The sequence below is a fragment of the Gambusia affinis genome, linkage group LG02, assembly GCF_019740435.1.
Source record: "Gambusia affinis linkage group LG02, SWU_Gaff_1.0, whole genome shotgun sequence".
NCBI lineage: Eukaryota > Metazoa > Chordata > Actinopteri > Cyprinodontiformes > Poeciliidae > Gambusia > Gambusia affinis.
The window spans coordinates 25378904-25391521 of NC_057869.1; the positions used below are offsets into that span (position 1 = coordinate 25378904).

General features: G+C 40.6%; 1 protein-coding gene across 14 annotated transcripts in view; it reads left to right on the top strand.

Annotated features, from left to right (window-relative positions):
- neo1a (neogenin 1a) overlaps positions 1-12618 on the top strand; it is a 255108-nt gene that overhangs the window by 75454 nt on the left and 167036 nt on the right. For all 14 annotated transcript variants that reach the window (XM_044133485.1, XM_044133494.1, XM_044133502.1 and 11 more), the window contains exon 2: positions 335-658. In XM_044133485.1, the coding sequence (XP_043989420.1) occupies positions 335-658 (324 nt within the window). The remainder of the gene's footprint in view (positions 1-334; positions 659-12618) is intronic.

The window sequence follows — 12618 nt, forward strand, 5'->3', positions numbered from 1 at the left end:
GAAAAATTATAAATCATGCAAATGGAAATTATTGAGCTGGCTGCAATTTATCATGCGGTTAATTGATTTATTGCTTAATGTGATAGGCCTAATATTAAACAGACACAAATAAATCAGACAATCACCACTAACTCCAAGCAAAGGACTTTCCTTTAATTTGCACTCAGTTACGACTTCTTGTAAATAACTTTCTGCTGTTATTTTTCTCTTTTATGGGCAAAAACTTTGGTATCAGGTCTTTCTGTTTTTGTAGAAACAGATCGACTCTCCGCCAATGCTCCTGTTCGGACACATATACTCAACCGTCGTCTCTTTCTCCCCTCTTGCCCTCCAGGCTCAGCAGCGCAGCCCTTCAGCCCTTTCTGGTTCACGGTGGAGCCCCAGGACACGCTGGCCATCCGGGGGAACTCCGCGCTGCTCAACTGCTCGGCGCACAGCGACGAGGCCTCGCCGGCGCGGATCGAGTGGAAGAAGGACGGCACCTTCATGAGTTTGGTCTCGGACGAGAGGCGGCGTGTCCTTCCGGACGGCTCGCTGTTCTTCACCCATGTGGTCCATTCAAAGCACAACAAGCCGGACGAGGGCACGTATCAGTGCGTGGCCAACATCGACAATGTGGGCTCCATCTCCAGCCGCACGGCGCGCCTCGCTGTAGCAGGTAAGTGGGTGGTTGATAGGTGCTTCAAAGACATGCTGTGCGAGAAAATGTCTTTCAGATGCGAAGGGATGAATTCACTGTAAACACTGATTGACTTCCCTCAGTTTTTCTGACTGTAAATTTGCATACCATCTTTTTCCTTCCACTCAATTTTCCAATAATATTCTTGTATACAACTTTGTGAACACTGAGCTTCTTTAACAATGACTTTTTGTGACTTGCCATCTTTCTGGAGGGTTTTGATGACTGGACAGCAGTGAATCTGACACATCATTACATTCCAGTTTATTGGCTCTCACTTTTTCTGGCACTAATGAGTCACTATATTTGAATTAGAGATGAAATTGAACTAAGGCAGACCATCCAATGAATGAATGAATGCCAGCATAGACTAAATATATTGACATTTTATGGGCTATTACTCCAAACTGCACCACTTTGCATGACAGCAATTTAAATGAAGAGAATTGTAAAACACTTGGTGGAGATGGAAAACGTGCTAACATTGAGCTAATGTCGCATCTACTGCATGCAATTTGATAGATGCATTTGTAGTCCGTAGGTGGTGTGTGGTGCTTAGTCCTGCTGCATTTAATGCCGGTTTCTTAAGATTTTTAGGAAAACAAACGTGTAAATTTGCTAAAAAAAAATTTATGAAAGGCACTGCAGTTAAAATTTAAATATCATGGTCAATCAATATCTGAATTGATTTGAAATGTAGAAACATTGCTACAGAGCTGGACACAACAGATAATACATCTGCTAGAAGATTAAATACACAGAAGAGTCCCTGAATTCTGATCCGGAACCGCACAGCATTCTGGGGGATGTAGGCAGAGGAACCTCTCACGGCCAATCAGGCAAGGTTGGTGGCATCAACTAACTTACCCAGTCACTCTTTAGTTACCTAGCAACAACCGCTTTAGTAACGCAGCAACAGTTTCAGGTCGTGTCTCATGACAGCTTGAATTAATAATAATAATTTAAAAAAACAACAGTGTGGAGTGAAAACTGTGCAAAAAAAAAAAAGGAAAGATCACACGACCAGTTTGGCTGTATTTAAAACAAGAAAACCTGATCAATAATTATCTATGTTGACTGATATGAAAAGCTTACGCCGTGATCCGTTTTTCAGCCATATCGTCCAGCCCTACGCTGCAGCTTAATGCATCCGTTTCTAAATAACCTCTAGATTGTTTACCACTGCACGGCTATGGGATAAACGTGTTCTGCACAGCGGCTATAAATACACAACTGCTCTTTGTGGGAATTTAACAAGCACCTTATTTAATTATTTTTTTAAGCTTGTCCTGATGTGATACCTTGTGTCTTTAATTGTATTTTGTGCATTTCATAATTGTAAATAAATGTTTTGTTAAAAATCACAAAACAAAAACTTCTTCTTCTTCTTCTTCCTCTCAAACCTTTTATTTTATCTTTAATAAATTCCCTCACCTTCCAGGAGCTCGAATGCGTTTCCTCACTGGATAAATAAATGCTTGTCAAAGGTGCTGTTTTTCTCATTGCTTCTCCCACACTGTGACCTCGCTCGGCTTGGGAACAGCCGGTGACGTCGGGATTATTAGGTGTTTTGAGTCAACTCATGCCATGAAATTCAATTTGGAGCTGGAGGAGGACCCAGAATGCGCTTACAGTGAGCTTCCTGCTCCGGCAGGTTTAAGACACCCGAGAGGGGCCTCTTGTTGACAGTGAGGTTGTATATTATGTGCTTCTCAGACACTGAACCCCTGAGAGAAGTTATTGCTTCAACTGTGATTGTTTTGTCTTTTTATGGCTGTCTGAAGCCTAAGTTAATAAGGCGTCGTGTTAGGACTGAAGACATTGAAACAAAAGGGGTTTGTTTTATTACTTTAGTTGTTTAAATCTTATTTCAGGTTATCACCGTTCTTTTTACGACTCACTTTGGGCATAAGTGTAATTAATTCGTGTTTTTGATGATTTAATTGAACTTCTGGAGGAGGGCTGAACAAACAATCCCAAGGATTTTTTGGAAACAGGAATTAGGATGCGCAATACTGAATTTATGGTTGATTTTCTGTCATTCAATCAGAATCAAAATCACTCATACAGGCACACAGATTTTCAAATATCCCCACTTAAATTTGGTGAAATGTCTCTTAACTAGTTGTACATGCTTTTTCTAGCCATCACTAAGCATTTAGCACAATTGTAGCTTGACATTGATAGTGAGGATTCACTCTGTTTGGCAAATTCTATGAACTTAAATTTATTTTTTTGAAATTAAGGCATTTCTAGTGTCTTCAATACGTTTGTCCCAAATACATTAGCCACAGGTCTTAAATTTTGTTGTGGTAGAATTATTTAATCTTCTCGTTCTCGTAACGAGCTGCTAATGTTAATACTTCCTTGCTAGCCACTTGCTTGCTAGTACACTTCACATTTACACTTTAAAATATTTTGAAGTGCAAAGCGTTCTTTATGGCTACAGGCAGAGGTTTGAGTCACTCACAGACATCTTCACTCACTGCATTTTGTTGCTTGAGACAGTGAAATGTACCGTAAACAAGCTGCTCATACTTGCTAGCTAGCTTGCTAGCTTTTTGCGTCTATCGGGGTACGCGTAAACTTAACAGAACAACGTTCATCTTCACCGCTGGCTCGCTTACGTTGCCAACAGAAGCTAAAAGCCTTGAATTTGAGTTAGTGAGACCTGCTGAATCCCCGTTTTTTCTTTTGGTTTTAGTTTCTTTATCCATTCCCAAACCAATTTTAATTTTAACTATCCTGTAATTTGACTTGTTTAACGTTTGATTTCAGCTGAATTTGAGGATAGACCTCTTAAATTATTCCATTCACTTTGTGGATGTGATTAGCAGTGGTACAGCGGTGCTGTCGTGCCGATGACGATCCGGCACCACAGCGTAATGCGGGCGCTACCAGGCCTGACAGTTGCTGCAATGTCCTTTGGGTTGAAAACACAACTTTAACGCTTCAAAACAAACTTTTTATTGTAAAATCATTCTACAATGATTAAAGAATGATTTTTAAAAAATCCTCAAAAAGCCCTTGATAATCATGGCATGATTCAAGGTCAAGATTAGCACAGGTGAGTTGTTATACTTGACATGGAGGTGAATTATCTCCATGTAAACTTGATAACGTTCCTACATTGGTGAGGGGGCTTCACTGAAAAGTACAACAGTTTGTTGCAGATGATGTCGTCGCATCGTGACAGCAGTGATTAGTCCCCTAGGTGAGCCAGGCTCTATTCAATAATCTATTTCCAGACTTTCTCTGCCAAGCACAGTGGGCGGATACAGCAGCGTTTCAAACTATTTTATCATTCTTGAGTTTCACTCCAGCTGCGTGTTGTTCTATTTATGAATAATGAATTAGAACTGTGAATGCCCACTCGCTTGAAAACAAATCTTATTTTTTTCTTATTTATAAAGTTGACAAATTTTGCATCAAGAACAGTCCTGGATTACATCTTGTGTTGCTGCAGGAGGCATTGTCTCTGTACCTGTGTGTGTTGCAAGGCACTTTGCAACACTGGAGGAGTCACTTTGGTTGCTTGAAGTTTCCATTCAATCGTTTTCTTGTAAACATTTTCACTAACAGGAAAATAAAATAGATCAGGAAGTAGGGATGCAGCGATATTAAAATTTGGACCAATATCAATATCGGATATTAATACTGCTGTTATGACGGACAACTGAAAATTACCAATACACATTTCCCAAGACTTTCCACACCATCTAAATGCGACCACACTCCCTACAATGCTCTTCTGCTTTAAACACTCCCATAATATGGCCGACCCCCTTAAAAGGGGGCCATATGGACTTAAGGTTTTATCATGATATTTGGCTGTACTATTGCGATTAAAATAAAAATTACAATATCAGTTATTAAACCTTTTTGAACAAATTGTGTGTCTGTGACTGTGTGTCCACAAACACAAATAATGGTTTTGAAAAGCATAATATAATGTATTGAGCTTTTTCAGGATACTAGTCACATAAGGAAATGTAATTTGTATCACTGAACTAAATGCAAGTGGTAGCTGTATTTTCAAATGTTTTGGTATTTATTGATGCTTTCATTGAACAGACAGTGGAGAAAATTGTAAAACTATCAATCCTGACAATATGGACAGTTTTTTTGTGGGGGGGTGTTTAATCATCATTCTTTGGAATTTATTCTACCAACAATAAATCAAAATTCTTATAAGAAATTGATCATAAGAAATGATACAATAAATGCCCACAGTTAGTGAGCGCACCACAGAACTCATGAACCAAAAGTGTTCCTTTGTGTTCTTGTGGGCAAACAAAAGCAAAGGCTCATCTTGGCAAGACTCCACCAGCAACTACCAGGATTTGAAGAGCTAATTGGAAGGTTTTGATGGCTTGAACATTCATGAGAGACTTCAGCTGGAGTTTGTCTCCGCCTGTTATTCTTACATCAACAGAGTGGATGTGTTTGTTTGGTCTGCTGTGCAAATCATACCTGTTCTCCCAGCTGGCAGGCGTGCAGTGCAAAGCAGAACTGTTCCAGTTCCTGTTCGTGAGAAGCGCTCTGCTTTCAGACGGCACAGCAGCCATTGGGGGATCTGTTCGGGTCAGCGATGATGGGATGTTGGATTCAATCAATTTCCGTTTGGACCGTGCGGCAGGTGAAACCTGTCAGCTATTATAGGTGCGCTTGTATTTACGCTGGCTTCCTTTCCCAATAAAAATTCATGGACCTAAAGCCGTTGGCTGCTATGCACAAGCACATCAAGTGTCGAAGCAGACGAGGGGCTGACGCATTTACTCTTCTGCTTGCACACACAAGCGCTGATTCGGCGATGTGTCTCCAGCCTGTTGGCAGGTGGCCAATAAAAAGGTTAATTGCAGTGTAGAGAGAGCAGGCCATTAGGCCACCATCAGACCCTGGACCGATGGCGCAGGCCGGGGCGGAGTGGGCGTGACCTCCGAGGTGTAATAACGGAGAGAGTCATGGATGGTTGGCGTGGCGTGGAACAGATCTGACAAATACCAGGGATTGATTGCCGGGAGACGTAAGGCTCATTCCACCTCCGCTTCCACACATGAACGCCGTCGGTGCACCCACTCACCTTTGCCTTTCCTTTTACTTGTCCAAAACCCAAAACAAGCTGGTCAGACGAAGCCAAAATAAAAATTGTTCCGAGTCGGGTTATAAATGGCTCACCCTCTCCAGAAGAAAAAGTGGGACAGTTCTTCCCATTTGTTTTGGTATGTCAATTGGGATTTAGCAGGATAAAATTCAGCTTCGTAAAAAGCAAACCTTTGGATTTGGTGCACATGACTTGAATACATCACTGTTGGTGTTAATTTTCAGACTTAACTTGGAATTAACTTTTATAAAAAATGGTTTTTATTTGTTAAAACTATCACTATTTTGTGACAGTATATATTAAGGGTGATAATCGTTTAAAAGATTGATCTTCTCCTCTTCCTTTTTGAGCTCCTAATGCTCTTTGACAAAATGTACGACTCTTAACCAAAAGCAACCAATCAGACGAAGGATGAGTTTTAGTGCTGTCAATCAATCTCATGTTCTCGCTGCCAAATGTGCTAATGGAGAAACAACTCATCGTTGCAGGATAACCTTTGGTCCGCTGTCATTGGCGACCTTGCTAACTAGTCAGAGCATTTATGACACATTTGATAACGCATCGTAGCAGAGAACAATAATGGGATGAGCAGCTCCACGTGAAGAGGTGATTGAAAGCGCTAAAACCCGCCTCCTGCTTCTGATGGGTTGATTCTAGTTAGCGCTGGGAGAGACCTACTGGCTCCAACGTGACAGCTTGAATCAGAATCCAAGGAAAGTTCTTCCACAACAACATGAAGAGCAAACAATAAGACACAGCAAAATTAGGTCTGATTGTGAGCTTTGAAGAGAGTTTAGTGGCTATAAAAGCGTCAGAAAACGGCGTTCACGGGTGACCAACATTCACAGCAACCAGTCGAATGGAAAACTTCAAACATAGATCCCTACCTGTTTGAGTTATGGACACAACCATTATCCTCATGGCTGCTTGTTCCGGCCGCTGCACCCATACGGCCATCCATCATGGATCACCAGAGTCAGAAAACATAAAATGGCTGAAGTCCATGCAGACGGAACGCTCCCTTTTAACGCCCTCCAGCGTGTTTCCAGATTTGCATTTCTCATCTAGATTTGGCACACAGTGACTTAAAATCAGCTTGTGTCAGGACATTTCATTCCAGGGATAACAAACTGGAAGCAAAGTTTATTATGACCTGATAGTGTGGCTCAGTCAGGCAGTAGAAAATCAGTCCAGAACCAGGACTGCTCTAAAGCAGGAACCTCTGTAGTGAAAGGAAAAACACGTAGATGTCACTATTTGTATATACTTATATACTTGGATACAATTATGTATTTTATTTCTATTGTGGTTTTTATATATTAAATTAACAGCAGTTACTCCAGTCACCATTAATATCCTTAGTAGGACCAATATTAAGAAATTTGAGGCACTATTGAAGCTGTTGCATTTTGTTTTTTTCTTCTTTTTTTTCTATTTTTATTGACTTCCAACAACATACAGTCACATCACCACAAATCCAACTCCTCTACTTGAGAAGAAAAGGCATGTAGACCTGTGCATTATAATAAACCAAATAATGCTACAACTCTACATCCGGAATGCAAAAGTAGAAAAAACTAGTAAAAAATGTAAAGAAATTAACAAAAATACACAAACTAAAAGCATCACATTAATAATGGGAGTCTAATCTAAGAGAGTGTTTTATCAAGGTGGTTTTGTCAACCTTGGTCTTTTAAAAATAATATCGGATCGTCCGAGTTCCACGTAGTCTACCCAACTTTGCCACCATAAACACAATTGTTTGGTTTTGTGATTAAGACAGGTTGTTATTGTTTTCCCGTTTTATTCATGTTAAATATTACATTCACCTAGTCATGTAGGGTTGATTTGTCCTGTTATAATCAGCTCTTGTAATGTTCTTTTGACTTTCTGTTACTGAAATGGTATTTAGTACTTCTTTTTGAAACCTCTTGACGTATAAATACATGAGCTTGACCTCCAAAGGAATGTCCGACTTGACAATATTTTGTATGGCATTATTTATCCTTTTCCAGTAATCTTTTATACCTGGGCAGTCACAAAAAACATAAAAGTTTGCATTTTGATTTTTGCATTTTATCCAACAAGTAGGAGGACCATAGTAACTTTTCTGAGCAGGTGTGATGAAGAATCTCACTAGGTTTTTCCACTCATATTTCTCCCGTTGTAATGATTTGTTATATATCTTGCTATTGGCCATTTGTCCTCTTGTTAAAGCTGTTGTATGTTCAATCCCCTTTCTCAGAATGCAGAAACACTTCAAAATATTGGTAATTAGGACATATTATTATCCTAATTGCTCAGCTTTGAAGCCTGACCTCCGTGCATGCTAGACGTCTTTGTGCCTTGTGCTAGCTCCCGTTGTGTCCAGTCTGCGTGTTTTCAGCCTGTGTGCCCAGTCGGATGCCGTGGAAACGCTGGGAGGTTGAGATGAAAGAGAACGGGAGTGTGGCCTCGTCGGTGCACAGCCTTATGTATTCAGTTTGCGTCTCTGTGCAAGGGAAAGGAGGAGGGAAAGGGGGAAATTACAGGGCAGAGGACGAGGAGCGGTGTGCAGCGGCGCTTTCCCGGGACACAGAGCGAGACAGGAGTAATGAGAATCCCCGTCCGAAACGTCGGGATTCTCATTCCTGTTCTCCCACGCCGCCGTTACCTCCCAACCACCAACACGCTCGAGGTGAGCGTCCTGTCCGCCTCGATGCCGCTTAACGCAGGAAACCCTCCACATGATGAAAATGGAGAATTAGTTTACTCTCCACTTATCTCGAAGTCTCAGTTTTGTGACCTCTCGGCGTATTCGCCTTTTTTATTTTTTGTTGCTGTTTTTTTTTTCTTCTTCCTTCTTTGTCCTGCTTTTCCCTATGTACTCAAAAAAAAAAAAAATAGAATAAAAATAAAATAGCTGCGGCATAAAAAGACAACAAAAGCCACAGGTCATTTCGCAGTAATGTAACGCTTCACTGAGATCTAATTTCTTCCTCCCCTCAGTAGTAGAAATAGAGTAGTAAACTGGTCACCACGCTCTTCATGTGTCATGTGTGTCACCTTATATTTAAGCATGCTCATCCTTTGATAGAGTCGGATGCTCTTTGGGGGATTTAGGGGTGTCGGCAGATTCTTTAATCCCTTTTTTGATGTATTTTAATCCGCTTCTGACTGGGGAAGGGGAGCATTATAACCCCACCAACATGCTGGTTTGAAATAGTGATTGCATTGCTGCTGCATGGATAGCCCTTTGTGATGTTGTTCCTCACGTTTTGTTCAGACATGAGTAGATATATTAAATCAGAGTGTATTTTTAAAAAATAAATAATACATCAGGCCCGTTTATAATGTCTAAAGCTATAAACATATAGAATGAAGTATAAAGATAGTGTTAAGGGATTTTTGTACATTGCTCTATTGATGTTCTTTCTTTGTTCCTGTTGTTGCGCGGATTAGCTAAATTAGCATTTTTATGAAATACATATGTAATCATGTCCTTTATTAGTTTGGACATTTTTGATGTGGGGCCAAAGATGCAGTTTGCTTTTAAACTTAACCTGAGGTTAGGCTTGGGTGCCGTCCATTTCTGATGCTCTTAAAACCTACTACCAGCTGGATTTGGCTGCTGTCTGACTTGAATTTTATTTTGGTGCGTTTATAATTCAATTTTAAGGCGGTGCTGTGATAACGTCTTCTTGTCTCGCTAACCTCTTTCACAAAACTGTTCCATCAAAAACGTACAAATAAGGAACAGAGAGAGTTGAACATAAGTGTTTGATAATTCCCATTCTAGAAAGGGTAAAGGGGTCTAAAGACTGACAAAATTCTCGGATGTTGATTAGAAAAAAGTTCCGTGTTTAGACTAGGTTTAAATCCGCTGTAGTTGTCATTCTAGGCCACCGGGTGGCGCTGTTATTTTAGTATGTGGTCATGTGTGATTTGGTCAGTAGAAGAAATTGATGGCTGACTTGTGTAAGGGCAGACTTCCGTCCTGATATATCGGCATGACAATCTGTGAGATTTACCCAAACTGTGGTGGACTAGTGTCTCACATCACGTCATGCATCAGTTCTTACCACTAATACTCGCTAAGGTCACAACAGGTCACTGGATGTCATGGTAACGCCAAAAGAGAACACTAACTAATGTGTTTTACTTCTTTCAGATGGGAAATGCCATTCACTTTGTGTTCAACGCTCTATATATAAACCCCACTGATTTTCATGCTGCGCTTCCTTTGGTTCCACAATGCCAGCTTCATTTCTGAAAGCCCACGTGTGCTGGGAATCACCCGCTTGATTGGTGATTTCTGAACGGCCAGAGGCTCTACTTTGTGGAACTGCTTAATTAAAGAGGACAGTGTGACCTTAGGAACAAGGCAGCATAAAGGCTTGAAGCTGAGATGCCAATGAAAGTAGCCAGGAGCTCTTTCATCGGAGATATTAACGTATTTTTACTGAGTTGTAACAGTGAACAGGTTCATCATTTTTCTAAATATCTTTTATTTTTATGGGCCAAGACTTTACATCAATAAGCTCATCTGACCCACATTGGGGGTGGGACTTACTGCCTGTTGAGGTAAATAAACCCAGAATAAGAGTTGCTAGCAAATTAGTCCAGGTAGACTTGGCTCTCTAAAGTACTTGAAGAAGCACAACGCATCTTCAACACTAATCATGTATTCATTCCATGATTCTGGCAATCAAAACGCAAATACTCCAAGAGAATGCATATAAAGAGCGTCTCTGGTTTAATATGCAAAAGCCAGCAGGACTGGGGAAGGTTTTATTAAAATATTACTCGAGTTGAACAGCATTTTAAGTAGTTGCAGAGTCCGTGTTTCTCTCAAACATAAGCAGACACTCAAAGCAGTAGGAATTGCATGCTTTATCTTCGCTTTTAAAAAAAAACTCCCAACAAACGCCGTTATCTCCATGTAATAAATTCTACTGTCACAGACTCGGCTCAAGCCGTGGAGTTGTTTTGTTATTTCAGTGGTGTTGCAGCACACATTGAATATTGGAAAGTCATTTAGTGATTCACATCACTGAAATATCATCTCTAATGGTTATATTTTCCTCCTGACGCGAGTTGGTCTCTTGACCTTTAGCGCGTGATTTAAGATAGCATTGACGGCACTGTGGCTTTATTTGGAGAGGCCATTGAAAAACTTGACTCTCGTGTTTTATGTTCTTTAGATAAAGATCGTTTCCAGTTGTGATTTTGATCTTTGAGCCGTACAGACTGAAAGCTGGGATAAAACACCTATTTGATGAAAAATGACCTGGTGATATAAACAGTTGAGTACAGTTTGCAGGGCTAGCCAGCCAAAGACGCTTGTTCTCAACTCGTCCCGTGTTTCTACCAGAGGAGCACAGCTCGTTTTCTTGTTCAGCCTTGTCCTCTTCTCTGTATCATTTCTCCCACTAAATTACCCTGTTGTCCTCTCTCTTTACCTCTGTACGCTGCCTCCGCCCGCGGGCCTCCATTGTCCCTCTGTTATGCTTTCTTTCTTTCCTCCCTCTGCTGACGACTATAGTGCAACCACTGCTACACACACACAAGTTTGTATTTCTAACCATATTAGGACTTTGTGTTGACTTCCATTCATTTTAGTAACTGCGTTTATGCATAAACCCTAGCCATTACTAGTCTATTCCTAACCTTAATCAAAGTTTAATTCACAACTTACTCCTGAACCTAACCCATAACCCTAAACAATAGGGTCCACCATATTAGAACAAGGGTTTGGTCCCCATAAGGCCCATCAGTTGTCAGAAGGTTTGTAAATATGCCAGAAATGTAGTATAGCTAAACAAGTACACACACACACACGTATCAAATAAGATTTTTCTGGTTTGGTGATTTATGGAGAAGAAAGTAGAACAAATAAGTGGAAGAAAAAGAGCTGAAAAAATATATATCTTCAATTTATTCCTGTCACATTGTCTAAATTTTTAGTCCGTCCATCTATCATCCATCCATCCATCTCTCTGTCCGCTAGTTCATGAGTTCATACATCCATCCGACTGCTAGTTTTATTGTCCGTTCGCTGTAAAACCGTCCGTTATTCAGTTGATCAATCGATTCATCCAACCTCCAGTTCTGCCAGCCAATAAGTAAGCCAAGCATTCATAAATGAAAAGGAAAATAACTATCTAATAACTCTTGATGTTATGAATGGTACATTGAGTAATTGCTGTTTAGTCTGCAATCTGTAGGCTTTGAGACTATCTCACATTGCTTGCTGAGTGGCATTGATCTTTTTGACAACAACCGACCTCAGAAGCACACACTCGCTGAGTTGCTGCATTACTGGAACTATTATTTGAGTGAAATATCTAATCCTATTGCTCAGCTGTGCACAAATCACTGCATTATACTTGTTAAGATGTGTGGCAACAGAAATAACTCCCATAATAGGCTGCCGTAATTGTGCCCAATTTGAGTGATTACAGAAAGGAGGATCTGAGCCTGTTCAAAGTAGCTGAGCTTTGTAGACACTTTCTGCTGTAATCGTTTGCTGCGGCTGTTGTCTCCAAATGCACACGCTTTCACTTGCCAATATGTATTAGACTGCTTTCAGTTCTTCGGTATACTTTCGACAAGACGTCTCAGAGATTCTTGGCCGTATTGACGGGATAGCTTCATGCAGTCGAAGCAGATTGTTCGACTGCGCAGCCATGATGTTGATCTCCCATTCCACCACATCTCGAAGGCGCTCTTTTGGATTGAGTTATGCTCATTGTAGCAGCCTGTGGTGTTCAGCGAACAGATAGAGAGGATTTGAGCTTATGATTTATCCATTCTTCTCTGGCATCAACACAGTATTTTTTTGTCAACAGAACTG